This window comes from Crinia signifera, chromosome 1 (genome assembly GCF_055691185.1).
Source record: "Crinia signifera chromosome 1, ASM5569118v1, whole genome shotgun sequence".
Taxonomy (NCBI): domain Eukaryota; kingdom Metazoa; phylum Chordata; class Amphibia; order Anura; family Myobatrachidae; genus Crinia; species Crinia signifera.
The window spans coordinates 389,217,500-389,238,248 of NC_139217.1; the positions used below are offsets into that span (position 1 = coordinate 389,217,500).

General features: G+C 42.6%; 1 protein-coding gene across 1 annotated transcript in view; it reads right to left on the reverse strand.

The window, feature by feature from the left end:
- Positions 1 to 6,507, reverse strand: part of PHAX (phosphorylated adaptor for RNA export) — a 30,119-nt gene extending 23,612 nt beyond the window's left edge. Inside the window, exon 1 of the mRNA XM_083151572.1 lies at positions 6,322 to 6,507. Within this exon, the coding sequence (XP_083007698.1) occupies positions 6,322 to 6,423 (102 nt within the window). The 5' untranslated portion in view covers positions 6,424 to 6,507. The remainder of the gene's footprint in view (positions 1 to 6,321) is intronic.
- Positions 6,508 to 20,749: the final 14,242 nt, after the last annotated feature.

A 20,749-nucleotide genomic window follows, 5' to 3' on the forward strand; every position in this document is an offset into this window, starting at 1 on the left:
CTGTCATGTGCTCAGTGTGAACTTGCTTTCATCTGTGAAGAGCGCAGGGCGCCAATGGCGAATTTGCCAATCTTGGTGTTCTCTGGCAAATGCCACACATCCTGCACGGTGTTGGGCTGTAAGTACAATACCCCCCTGTGGACGTTGGGCCCTCATACCACCCTCATGGAGTCAGTTTCTGACAATTTGAGTGGACACATGCACATTTGTGGCCTGCTGGAGGTCATTTTGCAGGGCTCTGGCAGTGCTCCTCCTGTTCCTCCTTGCACAAAGGTGGAGGTAGCGGTCCTGCTCTTGGGTTGCTGCCCACCTACAGCCTTCTCCACATCTCATGATGTACTGGCCTGTCTCCTGGTAGTGCCCCCATGCTCTGGACACTACGCTGACAGCCACAGCAAACCTTCTTGGCACAGCTCGCTTTGATGTGCCATCCTGGATGAGCTGCACTACCTGAGCCTCTTGTGTGGCTTGTAGACCATCTCATGCTACCACTAGAGTGAAAGCGCCGCCAGCTTTCAAAAGTGACCAAAACATCAGCCAGAAAGCATAGGAGCTGAGAAGTGGTCACCACCTGCAGAACAACTCCTTTATTTATGATTTTATTTTTTATTTTTTTATTTTTATTTTTTGGGGGGGGGCTTGCTAATTGCCCATAATTTCCACCTGTTGTCTATTACATTTGCACAACAGCATGCAGAATTGATTGTCAATCAGTCCTAAGTAGACAGTTTGATTTCACAGAAGTGTGATTGACTTGGAGTTGCATTGTGATGTTTAAGTGTTCCCTATATTTTTTTGAGCAGTGTATTTTGTGGATGTGAAGGGTCATGTTCATTTACACTTTGATGTTTGAGTGCTATTCTAGAGCATTTCATTAGATTGGACTACATGTGAAGATATCCTCTGATAAATAAATTCGGTACTTATGTATTATCTGGGCTCCCATGTTAAATGCACCCCATTTTTTCATACCCCTACTATCCAACTACGCATGGAGTTGATTTTATATAGTGTGGCGAGCGCAGCGAGCCACCGTGCCCAAAGCGTGCGAGCGCAGCGAGCCCCGCGAGGGGACGCGGTCTCATAAGAAAAACGGGAGCCCAGATATTACATAAGTACCATAAATTCCCTTGAACGTCTCGTTATCTAGATCGCCCACACACACAGTGATGTGTGCCTGTATGCGCCCCTTAAAAGCCCATACAAAAATGGCATAAGCGTGCATGCTGGGCAAGTCCTATTCCTAAATCGCCCATACACATGTTGCGATGTGTGTATGGGTGATCTTTGCCAACTCAGTATTCTTTATGCACATGCAGGCGATCTACCTAGATCCTGACTACATGTGCTATAGATCTGAGAAGGTGATGGTGATGCACGGGACTACACATCGCCATGGGGCATACACATGGGACGATGTCTGCTTAATTTCTAAACGATCTGGACAGATCTCTTATAAAATATGGAAAACTTGAACCGTGTGTTTGGGCTGAAGTGTAATAGGGCCAGCTTCACCCATTAAACTATGGATACTCTTGGAGGTAGATTTACTAAAGGTTCTAAGAGTGAAATGTGATGTTGCACATACCAACCAATCATATTCTAGCTATCATTCTCTATCGCATCCTAGAAAATGATAGACAATCAGTCTATCACATTTCACTTTTAAAACCTTTAGTAAACTTACCACTTAGAGCAGGCATTCCCAACCTCGGTGCTCAAGGCACACTAAAGCTGGCCATACATCTACAGATTGATTGTCAGATCTGGCTGGTTGGAACAAAATCCTGGTAAAATCTGAATGATATGGCAGAATGAAATGGCAGTTTTCCAGCATTTCAAACTATGATTTGCTCTCATCCATTTCCAGGTTTTTTTGTTCCAACCAGCCAGCTCGGACAATCAATCATACCTCCAAAGATGATTCTCTCCAGGAGGGACGCAATGCTGGTTTCTGGACTTCCCTCCTAATGTATGATTACCCATCACCTGTGCTGGAATACCTTTTTTATTTTTATAAATCAGCCTGTTCAATACAGGTGATGACAATCATACACTTAAAGGGAAGTCTATGAATACAGTATTGAGTCCCTCCTGGAATGGGGCATGTTGGGAGGTATAGGGATGGTTAATGCAAAATAACTGAGGTACTTATTAAATCACCTGTACTCAAGCATGGACATTAATAAAACCTGGAATGTTAAGGGCAAATAGCTAAAAAGTGTGATATTCTACTTATTTATTTAGCAACTTCTAGTGGGTAATAGCTAAAATCTGACTCAGCACTCACTTCATAAAAAAAAAAAAAAAAAAAAAAAAACACTCACTTTAGTAAATTTACCCCCCCTAGTGTCCCTGGAGGACCAAGGTTAAAAATACCTGCCTTAAGTTGGATACACACCTAAAGATCCACTCTGTTTGGTGGCAGAAAAAAAAAACTTGTAATGCATAGAAACAAATATGAATAGACTATTTTCCTACCAAACACTGGAATACAAACAATAGTCATTCAGACCAATAGGCTAAACCCATTTGATTTAACAAATGTATCAAAATAAATTGTTTTTGTTTCTTTTCCTGCATTTGGAAGCAAATGATTGACTATCATTTGTTAACATACGTTACCAGATATTTGTTTCCACCAGAAAGATAAATCTTGGAGTGTACCCAGCTTCAGAGTATTTAGTGAGTTACCAGCAGGCATTGTCTGAATGACCAGCAGACAATGCCTTGAAAAATCCTAGGACAGTTCCCAAACTGTGTGCCTTGGCACCTTGAGGGACTTGAAGGGGTGCCCTGGATTGATGTTCCATGACCAATTAAAATTATTTATGACTAATATAATAGGAAAACTGCAGAAAAACATGCCTATTACCACATAACTGACACTTTGGGGGTATTCAATACCGGGTCCCGACAGTTGGAACGGCCAACCTTGCAGGACATTAGAATCTTAAAAAAAAAAAAAAAAAAAAAAAAAAAAAGATAAATAAAATTGTGAAACATTTTTTTTGTGACTATTCTGAACTAGGAAATACCATATACTGTAGTGCTATGAATTGTGGTTTAAAAAGATAGCGGACTGTCTGAGTAAAATCACCATTTTGCTCAAAATGCGTATTGTTGTGATCAACATATGCAAAGTCAAGCATTCATAAAGAGATTAATGGCTATATTTATGAAGCCTTGGTGGGATGGAGTTGAAAATGTCAAGCAGCACTCACATACAGTGTAAACATTTCAGTGTTTACACTGAATGTGTGTGCAACTAACATTTCCGCAGCAACTTTTCTACATACAGTATATATAACCCTAAGTAATTCATTTAATTTATGTCCAATTTCTGGATGAATGGGCATTACTTGGGTGGTAATAAGATGTGTGTCAATGGGATATTTTAAATAGATTTGTATGTTATTTAGAGATCTGTATGATTTCAGTCTGATCTGTACCAAAAATGGACCTGATTCAAATGTGGTACTGTCAGTTTGATGAACTAAACAGCGAATACAGCATATTCAGAGTTGGTTGGATTGTTTTCAGATTGCTGGAATCATAACCAATTTAAATTTTTCTATTTTTAACATAAGATTTCAGTTCATTTATTACAAACACTAGGTTTTATATTGGCCCATACATATGAGCATAGGAACTTTCCCAATGTTAAGTAGTGTTCATTCTAGCAGAATCCTTGATGCCTCACCACAGAAGAAGAGGACCACAGAAAATCCTCAAACATTTGGATACAAGATAGAAGACCGCAGATAGTGGCGCGGATTCAGTTTTCAAGCTTTGTTTTAAGACTCTCCCAGAAGTTGCCCAAAAGTCAGGCAGATTGCAGTGCGAAGTTCGATCACATAAAAAGTAATAATAAAATACATGAGAAATATAGTCAGTGGTGTGAACAATAGGAGTCAGGAATCCACTCTAAATATAGGAGCATACCCTACTCTCACAGGAAAGGGTAGAGACGTGTCCATAAAGGTATCTTTATAGATCTTAAGGGTCACCTCATGTACTGTATATGGCAAATCTTATGTACCAAGACAACAGACCCTACTTTTGGATACGTGTACCGTACTCACACAGCTAGTCGCCGTAATCCTCTCATAAAGGTATCTTTATATGTGCTCCTCTAATAAGGTCCTTATCAGGACCTCCTCAATCGAGTAGATATTGTTCCAAATACCAGGATAATTGAATTATGGATTTCAATTGCATGTAAAACAATAAAATATGGTCTGTAAAATATTTTTTCTAGGTAAAATCATATGGGTAGGGGATCCACTATGGATATAGGAGCATACCCTACTCAGAGGGAAGGGTGGTAACGTGTCTAACGGTATCTTTTTTATTCTTATGGGTCACCTCATAAACCAAATTGTCTCCCCTTATTGTATGTGTAACGTACTCACACAGTCAGTCACTGTGGTCCTCTCATAAAGGTATCTTTAGATTTATTCCTCTTAGTCGTTATTATATAGCCCTCAATCATAGTTCATAAATGAAAATAAGAGGAGGCCTATTTAGTATAAATACCGTTTAATAGTGGTTAAAATATGAACATACAAAAACATGAACAAGGCACCTGAAGGCCGTGGAGATGAACCACGTTTCGTCAATGGTTCTGTCTGCAACATCATCAGCATCTCCTCATGCTTTTGCTTGACTAGCAATCCATTGGGAGCTACTCATGCTGCCCACAGACATCAGTGATCATTTGCTCCGTGCTGACATGGGTGGAGGAACCAGCGGCATTAAGCCTACAGGCAGTAGTGGGAACCCCAGTGACAGTAGACAGCCAGCGGCTGCACACAGAGGGACCTGATTCCTGACCGCAAACTACTACTAAATGTAAGGACAGGCATACCGCTCACTTCCACATCACATGTAAGTTCTGTGAGAAGAGGGGTTCTCATAAAGAAAAAGCCTGATGAAGGGGTACGGGAGAGAAAAAAAAGTTAGGAACCACAGCTCTATGCTCATGGCTACAATGCCAATATAAATATATTCTAGATTACTTTGGTTATTTACGGCAATACAGTAACATTAAAAAGTACTGAAGTAACACAACAAGGCAAAGTAAACATCACATATCAAGGGAAATAGATGCCACAATATATCAAAGTAACAGACATAACAACTTACACAATCGAAACCAGGTTAATATGTAGGGCCTGACAGACTAAAGAAATCTATTTACTAAAGGGGGTACACAAGGAAGTGATTTGTAAACAAACATGATATCAGCTGACGGCCGAACAAAATGGACAGTACATACACATCAGGACAATGAGAGGCCAATTCGTCCCTCATTACACAGCATGGCCAACTGGACGATAGCGCATGTAACCGCAGGTGTGCGACTGAGTATTCGATATTTTGCTTGGACTCGGCTAGAAACTGCAAATTGGGCAGAGATCGCTTCATTGTGTGCCTGGAATAAACCTTGGAGAGACAATGTGGACAGAGATAGAGGAGGATGTAGGACACTGGCACAAAGGTGAAGCAGAAAGTACTAGTGATCAGATGTACGATCATCTTGCATTCCAGAGCGGAGGAATAAAATATCCTCCGGCGATACCTGCCAGTGACCCCCAGCGCATCAGCACTAGTGACTTTGCCTCACCCCCGGTTGGCTCTAGTATCCATGCGCAAGATCTTGCTATTATTGTGAGATCTCCCATGTGCAGCAAAGAGCTGGCAGCTATGATAGTGGCAGTCAGGGGGCAACAGAAACTGCAGCTGTGACACTTTTTTTTTTACATTGCCCTGCACTGAGGAAAGTGGCACTACTTGCCACACATCACAGGAGTAATACATATGGGGGGGGGGGGAATCGGAGGCAGACGTATCAGTGCACATAATGTGCGCTGATATCACTTCTCCGCTATATCTTTTTCAAAGTCCCAGTCAATCCGCTCCTAACCTGCCATGTCATGTTCTGTGTTTTCAAAATGACAGCAAGGAGCTGGTTGGCTGCTACTGTACATTATCACTGTTCAAACCTTAAAATATAGACCTCTAGACGCCTCCAGTATAGAAACGGCTGAGCTGGGCCACCTGTAACTATCCATATGTTACAGAACTACAAGTCCCAGCCGGAACACAAAAGCTACAAGGAATAAAAATACAGCAACCCCACATTAAAAACATTATGGCATGCAAGCGTTATAGATATGCACCAGCGTTATAGCGTTATAGATATGCACCAGCGTACATCCCAGTACACAGTAACCTAAGTTACACGTACACGTGTGGCAGTTACTGGCGACATGGGTGTAACAGTGATCGTTACATATGCGTAACGGTGCTGGCTACCTGCTGCGCAGCTTTCTCTCCCGGCGCCGACATCTTCATGTCTGTGTCAGAGCCGCTGAGCTCCCCATCCTCCATCATTTCCCGGGTGCTCTCCAGCGCCATGACAGCCAGCTCCGAACGGAATCGCGTCAAAGAGACGAGGAGGGGGCGGAGACAGAAGCCGGGCACGGGGTCGAGACGAGCACTGCTTCCGGGAGCAGGGGGAGGCGGCTATAGCATTTGGCACGGGGCAGTAACGTGGTGAAACGGTTACATGCACATGATAGGAAAAACGGGTCACTAACGAGAGCTGGGATCCAGCAGATCAGTCAGTGAAAAGATCGGATCTTTTACACGAATCATATGTACACTTTGAAAGGAGGGGTTATTTCATAATAAAGAAGCATAATTTGTTTTACAATCATTTTTTGTTCTTTTTTTTTTTTTTTTTTAAACAGTGAGCTGAACAAATAAAAACATACATGACCTAGTAAAACTGATCGATGGCTAGGTGCAGAATCGCCATCGATGGCAACCGTCGATGGCGTCTGCACCGATGGCCATCCCTAGCAGTAGCAGCCTTGTTATTCTTTCTTTTACTTGCAGTCGCTAACTCAGTCTCCAGAGTTACGCTGTGTACACACGCTGGCGACCATATTGCCAGTGATGGGAGTGTGCCCCGGCGATAAATCGAGGGTGCGCGCTCCTGTTTTCAGCCCCGTTCTAATCGCTGGCAAGCTCCTGCGATCAGCTGATTACTTCTGCGGCACCACCGCCAGAGGTTCCCTTTCATCAGCGACCAGAGATGGTGAAAAGGAGAAACTGAGCACGCAGCTTTATTACATCTCAGCTGCCACAGGTGGCAGTGCTGAGATCAGGCAAAATGCATTGTAATGAAAAACGAAACTGAAAGTAAAAGAATGAAGGGTCACCTTTTTGGGATCGGCGGCTCCCTCAGTCTTTTATGGGATCCGTTAAAAAGACCCGCTTAGTTCGCGAACGACCCATCTCTAATGCACATCATGCCGGGCCTGGCGCTGGTCTCTGGGATGGGCGCAGGGCGGTAGTACACGTAGCGCGGCGTGTGTGTCACAATACATTTCGTTCAGAGATTACAGCTATCATAATTTTTTTAAGGTGCTTGGACCTGTTGGTAGATGTATTAATTATGTATTTAAGTTTCTTATATAGCACACACACATTTGGGAGTGGATTGGCTGGACGTTTATCACTCTTTGGTGTAGATGTATTAACCAGCATTAAATGCGTATGCTGCACTTAACAATGGTTATCTGGAGGGATAATGTATTTTTTATTTACTATCAGTGCACCTAGCCGTTTAACGGCTTGGGCGATGTATGACCGGCTGTCAGTAGGGTTACCACCTCATTCATCATCGATTCCTGGAGATTCCTCCTCCTCATCCTAATGCGCATACTCCCCGAAAAGTGTATGTGGCCTCGTAAAATGGGAATGGCATATACAGAAAAGTGGGAGTGGCCTCTGTAATAAAGATATATTCAAGTGTCCCAGGAAAATACAACAAGGCATGTGCATGCGGCTTACTTATTGACTACTGCTAGTGCCCAGGAAAACATCAATTAAGTGCTGTTACATTATGAAGGCAGCTGTCTGCTGTCTTTACGCACGCAAAAAATTGCTAGTATACACGAGTATACATGGCCAATAAAGTTGATTCTGATACTATTGGAAGGGTTGTGGCTCGTCTCTCCCTATAGTCACCCAGGCCTCAGGGTAAACTTATTGCCCCCTTACACTGTGGGCAGTATTCAATGCTTCCGATTCATTGGTTTTGTTTTTGGCGAATCGAGCTGTATTCACTCCTTGCGGTGAATCATTTTCACTGAAAATCTGATTCACCCTATTCAATGTTCACTGTTCGCCGAAAGCAGAGGACCTAAGACTGAGCCTTGCGGAACTCCGACTGACAGAGGTAGTGAAGAGGAAGTAGAGTCAGAGAAGCGAACAGTGAAAGAGCGATCAGATAGGTAAGATGTGAACCAGGAAATGGCTGTATCATTAAGACCTAGGGAGTGTAGTGTTTGTAAAAGGAGAGTGTGTGATCCACAGTGTCAAATGCAGCAGAAAGATCTAGAAGAATAAGCAGTGAGTAATGGCCTTTAGACTTAGCAGTTACCAGATCATTCCCCACTTTAGTCAGTGCTGTCTCAGTGGAGTGTTGAGAGCGAAAGCCTGACTGAAGCGGGTCTAATAGGTTGTTAGAGTTAAGAAAGTTTGTGAGGCGAGAGTAGACACGCCTCTCGAGTACCTTGGAGAGGCATGGGAGCTGAGACATAGGACGATAGTTAGAGAGAGAGTTAGGGTCAGAATTGTGTTTTTTTTCAGAATGGGAGTAATCACTGCATGTTTGAGCAGAGACGGAAAAGTACCAGTAGCAAGAGAGAGATTGCAGATTTTAGTTAAGGTTAGAATAAGCACAGGAGATAGATTTTTAATGACTTGTGCAGGTATAGGATCAAGAGGAGAGGTAGTAGAGTAGGAGGATAAGAAGAGTGCGGATACTTCCTTTTCATTTGTGGACTCAAACGAAGAGAAAGTGCCATAGGGTTCAGGTGTGGAAGAAAGCGGGTTAGAGGTTGTGGAGCATACCATTTCATCTCGGATGTTATCAATCTTGTCCTTAAAGTAGGAGGCAAGTTCTTGTGCACTGATGGTAGCCGGTGGGGGAGGAGGGGGAGGGTACAGAAGAGACTTAAAGGTGTTAAAAAGTCGCTTAGGGTTGGTGGCATGAGAAGAGATAAGAGATTGGTAGTAAGTTTGTTTGGCCGTGTCCAAAGAATTGCAGTAGGAGTGGTAGCTAGTGTTATATGTGAGGAAATCAGTCATACTACGAGATTTACGCCATTGGCGTTCTACTTTACGTGACTGATTTCGTAATTGTCTTGTAGTTTTGGAGTGCCACGGTTGGCATCTAAGCCTACGTGGGGTATAATGGGTAGCTGGAGCCACTTCATCAAGGGCTGTTTCAAGTCAGGTAGAGGTGGGAAACAGCAGAGTCAGGAGAGGTAAATGTAGAAATTAGTGAGAGCTGTTGTTGGAGGGAGGTGGAAAGTTGTGGAAAATAATAGCATTAGTATTTCTGCGGGTTAGAGTAGGCATGCATGATTTCTGTGTCAGTGAGCTTGAGGTAATGGAGGAGAGTGAGAGGGTAATGAGATTGTGATCAGAGAGAGGGAAGGGAGTGTTAGTAAAATCAGAGACTGAGCACAGCCTGGTGAAGCCAAGGTCAAGGCAGTGGCCTTCCTCATGAGTAGAGGAGTCAGACCACTGGGAGAGGCTGAGAGAGGAGGTTAGAGAGAGGAGTTTGGAGGCATGCAGAGATGGTGGACTGGCAATAGCAATGTTGAAGTCACCCAGGATGATAGTGGAGATGTCAGAGGATAAGAAATGGGGGAGCCAGGCAGAGAAATCTTCCAGAAATTTGGATTTGGGAAGCCCAGGTGGGCGATAGATAGCAGCAACACGCAGAGAGAAAGGGGGAAAAAAAAGTAAAAAAAAATATATTTCTTTTTTTACACATTCGCCAGCAGGGGGCGGGGAGCCTCTCATTAGATATTCACTTCACACTGGTCAGCTCTCCCGGGGGGAAGCTTGTGCTGCCTGTGTCCCAAGGAGCCCTCCTTCCCCTCCACACATTCCGGTGCAAGCAGGGAGGCTTCCATCTCCCTACCTGCCGCTGTCCCCTGGCTCCCTGCAGCATTGAATAGGGTGACAGGGAGGGCTGACAGCAAATGCTCCAGAACTCCTAAATGTGGCGAATGTGCAACGAATCCTAAACAGGATTTGCTGTACATGCTGGAAAAAAAAAAACATTGAATACTGCCTGTGTGTTTAGTGAAATCTGTGTGTGTGTGTGTGTGTGTGTGGGCTTATATTCAAAGCACTTTGCAGTATGGCAGGAAGGGCTACAGTACCTCATCTAAGGCAGCACCTAAGGTGTACTGCAAAACTTGCATGGAGCAGTACACACAGTACATCAAGGGTGTTTTCATATGTGAAACTTGCTATGCAGCAGTGCAGGGCTCTGCACTTCCACAAACAACCACTATGTCACAGGAAAACCCACAGGCCTCTGGGTATGTGTTTCAGGTAATTCTGACAAATGTAACTGCAGAACTAGCAGCCTCTCAGACTAGGCCACTTTCCCTGGGGCCTATTAAAAGAAAAGATTTTTCTACCCTGTACTTTGCAGATGATGATGACGATTTAGAGGAGAGTGAGTTTCAGCACCTGTTCAGGACCCCCCACAGGTTGATTCAGGGGACGGCGATTCCCAAGGGGTTAATAAGGGCTGTTAGGTCGACCCTATATATAGCAGAAGCAGAAATGTCCACTCATGCCTCTAGTTTTGGCAACACACAAAAACAGGCAATATGCTTTCCAGACTCTTCAGAATTAGATAATCCTCTACTAGCGGTTTGGAACTCCCCTGATAGAAAATTCCAGATGTCCTGTGGGAAAATCCCCCTCCTCCTGATGTTTCCCTTTCTCATTTATCTAAGAGAACTTCTCTCCCAGTCCCGGGAGCAGAGAAGGTGGCTCCAGACCATCATCTGGATAGTAGTCTTAAATCAATTTACACCACAGTAGGGAGCTTTTACGACCAGCTCTGGCTTCGGCTTGGGTCACCAGAGCTATGGAAAAATGGGCTACAGAGTTTATTACAGACCTAGAACAAAATACACCTAGAACAGAGCTTCTACCCTTGGTGGAATTTATCAAGGATGCTGCCTCCTATGTAGGAGAAGCTGCATCAGATGTCTCTACCCTAGTAGCAAAGGTTTCGGCCTCAGCAGTCCTACTCAGATGCACAGTATGTTTGCGTTCCTAGTAGGCGGAAGCTGAAATTAAAAAGGTAGTGGAAGCTCTTCCTTATTTATGTGGCATGCTACTAGGACCTAACCTGGACAAGCTAATCTCTCAGGCTGCAAGTGAAAAATAAATTTTTCTTTCTTCTTCGGTTCTGGCTCCTGAATGACAATTTATGGCTCCTTCTGTTGGGTGTGGTATATTTGCCCGACAGTCGGGATTCCGACAGTCATTAGTCAGACATCGGAATCCCGACTGCACAGCGTGGGGAGTGCAATGAAGCCCCTTGCGGGCTCGCTGCGCTCGCCATGCTGCGGGCACGGTGGCGAGCTGCGCTTGCCACCTATTTTATTCTCCCTCTATGGGGGACGTGGACCCCCACGAGGGAGCAGTCGGGATTCCGACATGGGAGGAATGACTGTCGGAATCCCGACTGTTGGGGAGCCGTCCGGCACCCCTTCTGTTCGAGCCTTTCTTGGCAACAGGATTTAGAGGTAGATCCAGAGGAGGATTTTCTGCTTTTAGGTGGCACAGAGGTAGAAGATCCAGAACAGCACCACCTGCCTCGGCAACTGCTCGCAGACAGGACCCAAAGCCCACCAGAAAAACAGTGGCATCTCCCCGCTCACTTGGGGGATTCCAATGTGGGCACCAGACTGTTACTTTTTCCCGAGATTTGGGAAACCCACTGCAGGGACTCGTGGGTGCACCAAATTATCTCTCAGGGTTACAGACTGAAGTTCAGCATTCTACCACCATCCAGGTTTTTTTCCCATTGGCTTTCCCGTATCAGTCGAGTCCCATTCAAATACTCCTAACATCAGGAGTAATTGTTCTAGTTCCCACACACCAAAGATAACTACTCCAGTCTTTCACTATCGTCCTATGGGATACTGGGATGGTCTCAAGACATTGGGTATTAGAGGGTATCCGCACGAGACAGGAATATATACAACTTTGAACTGAGTGTACTGGCTCCTCCCCTCTGATTCCCCACCCATGAACCAGTTTAGAAAAATGTGCCCTCTGGAGAGGATGCACACTGCTGGAGCTCCAGAGAGTGTGTCTTCAGTTTACTTTCTTTTATTATTTTGGGTTTGCTGTGTTGGATTTCACAGTTGCAGGTCTCTTAAGATACCGAAAAAACAAAATACAGTAAACTGTATAGAGTGCTTGTCAAGGCTGTTGACTCAAAATGAGCTGCTGCAGGAGGGATTAGTCAGATCCCTTTGGAAAGTGCAAACAAAGAGGGGGTATGCAGCGCTATTTGAATGATACCAACACTATATTGTACAATACATATTTATTAGTAATAATAATAGGTAAAAAACAACGATAAAAAACACTAGATGGCAATTATGATAAAAAACAATATATGGACCTGCCAATATGAAATTGATTATATAACCTGCTCTGGTCACTCAAAAGTCCCAGCACGATTGGAGAGAGATAAAGTGGGAGTCCAGTATGTATAATCCTTGTGCTCTGTGTCTCGGTCCTTTGGAAAGGATTGAAAGGGCTTGTGGGGATCCTCTCTAAAGTGCGGCTGTGCATGTTTAGGAAGTGGTACTCCAATCTGCAATTTCAAGGCTTATTGAAATCATTAAATATCTTGGTTCTGAATGTATGGCACTAAGGGGTTCATTTGATCAACTCTAACAGAAAAACAATGGACATTTTCTGAAGCTGGTACAACTACTGTATTTGGATGATTTGATCCTTTTATGACCACTCACATAGAATGAACACTAATCTAAATTTCATTATTTGAGCAAGGACATTCAAAATTAAATTATTGAATTATTGGGCAATGCTGCCACAGAAAACATTGTTTCTTCTATCAATGAGGCCAAATATTTTTCTATTATCCTGGACTGTACACCTGGTATGAGCCACACTGAGCAAATTACTGTTGGCATTAGTTTTGTTTCTTGTAAGGAAAATTATTTTCTCATTGAATAAAGCTTTTTAGGTTTCCTTGAAGTCAATGATTCAAGTGGTGAAGGCTTGTGTGAGACCATTCTGACAAAATTGTCCACCTTGAATTGATAATAGAAGAGGACAAGGCTATGACAATGGTGCCAACATGAGAGGAAAAAAGATTGGCTTGCAAAAATTGCATTAAACCAGTACCCACGTGCTTTCTATGTACCATATGCTGCTCACACCCTCAATTTAGTTGTTAATGATGCTGCAGAAGTCAACCATGAAAAAAAATTACCACAAAATACCACAAAAAATTCCAAGCATACGCAAGTATACCTGGCCAATAAAGATGATTCTGATTCTGATTCTGATAAGCTTTTTTTGGATTAGTTCAAGAGATATATACATTTTTTTCAGCATCTGTGAAGTGTTGGGCAGTTCTTAAGAAGCAGATTTCTTCCTTGACATTAAAGCCTGTATCTGAGACAAGGTGGGAAAGTCGTATTGATGCTCTGCGGCCCCTCACATATCAACCTGGAGAAATCTTTTCTGAGTAAAAAAATTTTGAAAAAGAAACCAGACACCAAGCCCGACATTTCTGCAATAGTTTAAAAGATTTCCAATTCTTGTGCTCCATTGTCCTGTGGCATGACCTGCTAAATCATATCAATCCTGTTAGCAAGATGCTTCAAAATACTGGGGAAAATATTTCCATTGCTTTAACTGCCATTGCCATTTTAAGATCTTTTGTTTCTAACTACCGATCAGATGCAACTTACAGTATAAGTCCTTGATTGAAACTGTCAAACAGCAATGCCAAGATCTTGATGGAGAACCTCAATTGAAACCTGCAGAAAAAGTATGTCAAAGAAGAAAGACTTTACAATTTGATTTTGAACACTCAGATGAATCCCCTCAAGCATCTGAAGATGTTTTCAGAGTTAATTTTTTCTGCACTGTTTTAGATGTCATGACATCATTTCTCAAGGAAAGATTTGAACAGATGCAGCAACATATTAATAAATTCAAGTTTTTGTATGAGCTAAACAATGTTTCTAAACAAGACAAAGAAGATTTGAAACAGCAGTGCATTAACTTGGAAAACCACTTATCGGATGGTGATAACAGACACATCAATGAATTAGAATTATTTGATGAACTGTGCACCTTTAGGGATCTGTTTTCATCAGAACTGGAAAAGTTAGCAAATCCATTTGAAGCAATTAAGTTGATCCATTCGAAGGAACTGTCATTCCCAAAACTGCTCTCTGAATATTACTGACTCTTCCGGTTAGCGTAGCAAGTGGAGAAAGATCTTTTTCCATGTTAAAATTAATAAAAAACTGTTTTGCGGTCAAGCATTTCACAGGAGAGGCTTGTAAACCTCTCAATGGTTGCTATTAAGACTGACATTTGTGCCGAGTTGCAAATTGAAGAACTGGTTTCTACATTTGCAAGCATGAAAGCACGCAAGGCTAAATGGCTGTAACCTGTTCAATAAATTCTGGAAATACCTCCATCACTCACATCATCTAAAGGGTCTAGAGATAAAAATTCTTCACTAGTTAAATACCCAAAGTATGAGCCTAGACTATTTAAATAAAGGTTGTGTAGACACTTTTGCACTTTGCAGTTATAAATGTTGATAAGGCCACTATCCCCAACTTCTTATATAGGATATATACCTCATTATATATTTTTCTTCTGTACTCTCCACCAAAGTTTTTGTATTTATAAATTATTATATATTTGAAAATAATTTATCATTTAATAAATATTTGCGGTTTGCAATAAATGTCTTTGTTGTAGTTTATTACATCATTTGTGTCACAGGACGGTGCAAAGTTTTTTATTGGAGCCATTAATAAAGTGACTTTAAATACAAGAGTGAATATAACTTATTTCACAAAATACTGTACTGCACATTACATTACAACTATGAATCATTGCAAAGAGAAATGTCAACAGGATAAACATATGTGTCCCTTCTTCAACGTAAAGGCTTATTGTGGCAAACTTACAATTAGCATGCCAGCAGGTGTATGCATACATGTACATGCACCAAAGATCCTCCATAGGATCGCATGGTGCATATGCTCCCACAAAAGGGCTGCAGCTTGTTGCAATGGTAATGTGACACGCTAGCACCAGCCCTGAGTACAGGGTCCATACACATTGCTGCATCAGCAGAGGACAGGGGAATAAGTATCTGCTGGCATAAACCCCAGGATTTGTTACCATCAAAGATGGTTTCAGTAAGAGAAGGAAAGCACATGAGGGAAGAGGTGTACACACCTTAAGAGTGTATGGGCCTGATTCATGTTTGTAAATAAAGCAAAAAGCAAGCAAATGGGCAAAACCATGTTGTACTGCAGATGTAACGGTAGAGAGGTGTCTCTCTAATACCCCTTTCACACTTGCAAAAATATCCCGGGTTTTTGCACATGAACGCGCATTAACCCGGGATTTAGCTCAGTGTGAAAGGGTCTTGGGCAAATATCCCGTGTTCAGCATTCCGAGATTTCTACCGGAATCGACACGGGATGCGGTCAGTGGGAACGGGTATTCCGGGTCAGCCTGACCCAGATCCCGTTCACTGCAGTGAAAATGCGCCGCCCCGGCCAAACCTCCAGATGGCACCACCCGCCCGACTTTATTCGGGGTCGGGTGGCCAGAGTGTGAAAGGGTACATTCCCATGTAGTGTCCCGGGATGCATTCGGGAACACATTCCCGGGTATGGGAATGTGGAAGGGGTATTATAAGCCTTGGGTGGAAGTAAAGTGGACAGAGATAAAGCATCAACCAATTACTAACTCTTTTTTTTCAAACACAGCATGTAACATGGCAGTTAGGAGTTGATTGGATGGTAATTTATCTCCATCCATTTGATCTTTCTCCAAGGCTTAGTAAAAAGACCCCTTAGTATTTACTCTCCAACTAAGAATGTATCTTTCATTTTCATTGTTCTGAAGAAGCAGGTAGTACACCATCATTCTTCCTTCTACTAAAATCTACTCTGCTGTACAGGCTGCAATATCAAAGGACTCTCTTTTCATTCCCCCTGTAGAAAGCACTCATGTTTCTGACAGCATTGATCACATTTGGGGAGATTCAGTTATCTCATGCATTCTTTTATCTTTATTAAGTTTGAATCTAACAGGTTTAAACACGTTTGGAACCTTTTTATTTTCAAAGAGAATATTCTACCTGGAATGATTGTTATCCATCTTTTAATGATGTATGAAGTTCGGGAAGCTTATTGAGACAATGCAAAATTGATCTGTATGTACAATGCCTCATCTTTAGGAGCAGAACTCCTATTTAATAAGTCTATTTATTTCTGGTACATCTGTACTTCGGAGAGTGTTCTTTTAAAATGATTATTTGCTGAAATGACAAATACTGTACTACAAATGTCAGTTAGGGTGTAGACAAGGCATACACAAAAAAAACATAACATATTGCCAGACCACAAAAAACTAATTATGACAGTGTGTCAAAATCATGTAACCACATCTCTCTGTCAGCTACTATATGAATAAGGTTTGCCTGGCAAACATTCTGCATGACATTTGTATTCACATGTAAGCCCATCTGCTTCCTCTCTTTTTAATGATCATTGACTATAATTTCATGACAGTCACCCCTGCAGGACTTTATGATAGTCTCCTTGCGGGCTTAATGTTCATAAAACCATACTACATTTATAGACCTCAATTTCTAAATGAACCATTGCTGGACTGATAGCTACATCAGTCTGCAGTTGTTCATAGTTATCTCAAACATGTTGGAGCTAGGAATGGCCATCGGTGAAGACGCCATCGATGGTTGCCTTCAATGGCGATTCTGCACCCAACCATCGATAGTCATATATTATTTGATGGATAACCATCGATAGTTTTAGCTATCGATGGTCTTCCATTATATATGACTAAGTGGCCCCAGAACTCGGGGGGTGGAACTTCCAGGTTTTCAGGGGCGGAGCTATGCTCAGTGTCCCGGCACCTTGAAAATAAAAAATGGAAACATCGGTTCACCTTTGTCATTGATGTAGGGAAACCATCTGGTTCTCCCACATCGATGGCAAAATATTCAACACTGGCCATAAACCATCGATGATAGCAAATCATCGATGATCAATGGCCATCCCTAGTTGGAGCTACTGTATAGTAGTTCATACATGAATTTCTTTAGGGGGTATATCAGCAGGGCTATCTTAATGCATGGGCTTACTGGCCAGCTGCCCTAGGGCCCGACAATTCTAGGAGTCATTGAGCAGGGGTTGTGAGGCTAATAGAGATTGCTGCGTGGCTGCTTTGATTATAAATTACACAAAATCAGAGCTGCTGGGAAACATTCTCTACCGGCCTGCAGCCAAACAGTTAATGGCTTTAAGCATGCTAATTGCTGAATGGCTGATAGCAGGTGGAGGGACACCACAGGAAGTTATGATTTTTTCATCTTTAGTAGGGGCCCCAGTGCATTGCTTTGCCTAGGGCCCACAATACTGTTAGGACTGCCCTGTATAGCAGCGATGACTAATAGCAGTGGAGTAACTAGATATTTGTGGGCCCCATAGCAAAAGTTTGTAGGGGCCCCTATGTACCACCCAATGGTGAAAAATGTATATGACACATGTAACTTTGACAGGGAAGGTGCACCCCTTTCAGCTCTGGACCCCATAGCAGCTGCGCTTCCTGCACCTATAATAGTTAGCAGACAAAATGGCACTAAGAAATAAATCCCAGAAAAGCTATATTCCTCTGGAGCATCTGCAAATGAGACACCAAAGCATCAAATAGCATGAATGGAAATAAGACATCCATAGGTTCTCAAGAGTGCTCTGTCCCACATGTAAGAAACCTAACAACTTGGGTTCAAATCAGTGGCGGCTCGTACCGTATTGGGGGAGGGGGGCTGCCTCTGGCCGCAGCGGGGGTGCCGCGATTCAGGCACTCCCCTCCCCCTGTCGCCACTGCTGCTGCTGCCTCCTCTTCTGACCCGGTCCCGGCACCTTTGTTGCGATGAGTGACAGGCGCCGGGACTGGCGCATGCACATTACACACGTGTACCGCGCATGCAGCCAACTTCTGTGGGCTACTTGAGGAACAGCTCATAGAAGCAATCTTGGTCCCGGTGCCTGTACAATGTAAGTTACAGGCACCGGGACCAGCCCATGCGCATCTGCCGTTTTTGCATGGCAGCCTGCTCAAAGGCGTCCCAGAGGGAGGTAACACCTCCCAATGGGACTGCCTTTGTGACTGGCAGGTCAGACTTCCAATTCGAAGTCACTGCCAGTCACAGTGAAGCCAGAGCAGTCTCACAGACTGCATCTAGCTTCACTACAGTGGCGGATTATACACTGCAGCTTATAGGTAAAAACCGCCACTGGTTCAAATCATCAGCCATTCCTCAAGTTATACTTCTTATGGGCACACACGCATCTGCTTGTGATTTTGGACCCATGCGTACACTGTTTTGTGATTTGGACACATGGGTAGTTGGCTTGAAAAAAATGAGTTGTCTCAACAGATGCTCCAACTCAATATAAAACCAAGGGGGTTATTCGGATTCACTCAGAAAGGCACAATCACTCTTTAATGGACAAAACCATATGCACTGCAGGTGGGGCTGATGTAACATGTGCAGAGCCATATATAGTTTACCTTTTATACTCCTTTCACACCAGCCTAAATTCCCGGGTTGGGTCCGGAAAACAACCCGCAACTAGCGCTGGTGGGAAAGGTTCCAGCGACAGATGCCCGGGTAAATTTGCTGGCATTTCAATTCACTGTGGCTGCATGCACCCTGCACTTGCACAAAAATGCACCTGTGCATGCGCAGACACAATACATCGCTCCCCTGTGCGAATGCATGGGGGAGCGAAGGAACCTGAATAAAGTCCTTAATATGTATATGTAGTAGCTTGCAATATGTGCACATCCATGTAAAAATAGACACATCCTATTAGACCCAAATGGTACTAGTTGCCATGTCGGGTGCCATTTAAATGCTGAAAATGGCACCCGAATTAAGCCAATCTCACACCCTTCACAGGGGACTAATATGCTTAAAATTGCTCGCACCCCTATGGTGGTGCAAGCACTTTTAAGCAAATTCAGTTAATCGTAAAGTACGCCCGGTGCCGTGATGATTTGCGAGTGCGAATCATCCGCACCCACTAGGATCGACCCCATAGGGAAAATTTATTAAGATGGGATTTATATTTCAGATGGGATGTTGCTATGGGCAACCAATCATATACTATCTATTATCTTCTAGAAGGTGCTAAGTAAATAAGTAGATTCCCATTGGTTGTCCATAGCAACAACCCACATAGCCTTAAAAAAACATAATTTACCTGATAGACCTGCATTTTGTTACATTTTAAATGATTCTTGCTATGTATTATACATTTATTTTATTCACAGTTCAGCTTCATCTTCTGTCAGCTCAGTAAAGTGAATGTATAGGTCAATCTTTTTCCAACAAGTGTTATGGCTATTAATTCCATCAGTGATGGGCAGACATGTGCATTTCTCAGTGGCAAATGGTCACAGATCATTAAACAGGCTTCCTTTCCCAATGCTTTTATGTCAAGGAAAAGTCAGTCCTCAATCACTATAGAGATATTTGTGTATTTTGCACTTCACTCAGTCTAAAATACACATTTTCTGGGAAGCACAGAACAGTGTAATTGACTCTGTAACAGTTGCTGTCATCTAAGTACTTCTATGAAAAATCATATTATCCTTCTCTTTAAATTATTCCAGGCAGTAACTCATCTCTGACCTGCAGAACTTATCCTGGAAAATAACTATGCTAAAAAATAGGACACATTCAGGAGGATAATTAATGCAACATATACAAGGGCATTAAATGATTAGTACATAAGAGATGTGCACAGCAGTACCAGATAGGTGAACATATTGCTTTAGTTTTAAAAAAGCTAAATCAATTTTGATGTATTGTGTACTATTGAATAAATATAGCAAAATACCCATTTTAGAATTAGAAAAATATTGTATGTGGTAGATTATATGTATTGTTAATAGTCCTTCATCTCAAGGTCGTGGTAAGTGTGCGGAAAAGTAAAGAATCTGATGCTGCTTGGTGCTTCAGGTACCTTTTTTTTTTTTTAAATGATTTTTATTGAATTTTTCAATTCAAAGACAAAGGCAAAAGAGTCGATGCATACATATGCATATTATAAGTATAAACTTACAGATAGAGATGCCTCAGATTCTCCGTAGTTTACAGCGAATCTGCCATTTCTCCGGGGTAACGGCGAATTTTCTCTCTGAAAAAATGATTTGCCCTATTCAATGGAGACAATTCGCTGCAAGCGAACAGCGAATGTCTGACGATTCGCCGTGTGCGATTCGCCACAATTCGCCGTTGTTTTTCAATGGGGTTTTTAGGCCAATTCACCAAGAGTGGGTTCAATGCTCAAATGGAGAACTGCTTTCTCCAGTGATTTTCGCCGTGATTCTCCGTTTTGCATTCGACATCTTTTAAAGGTGAACTGGAAAGTGATCTTTTAAAATAAAGTATTTTGTTGTTTTTTTGGTGTCAAATAAAATCAGAATTTTATTTTTTTTGTGAAGGGGCATGCTATTTTCATTCATATTCCCCGGGAGCCCTCCTTCTCTCCCACACATTCTGGGGCAG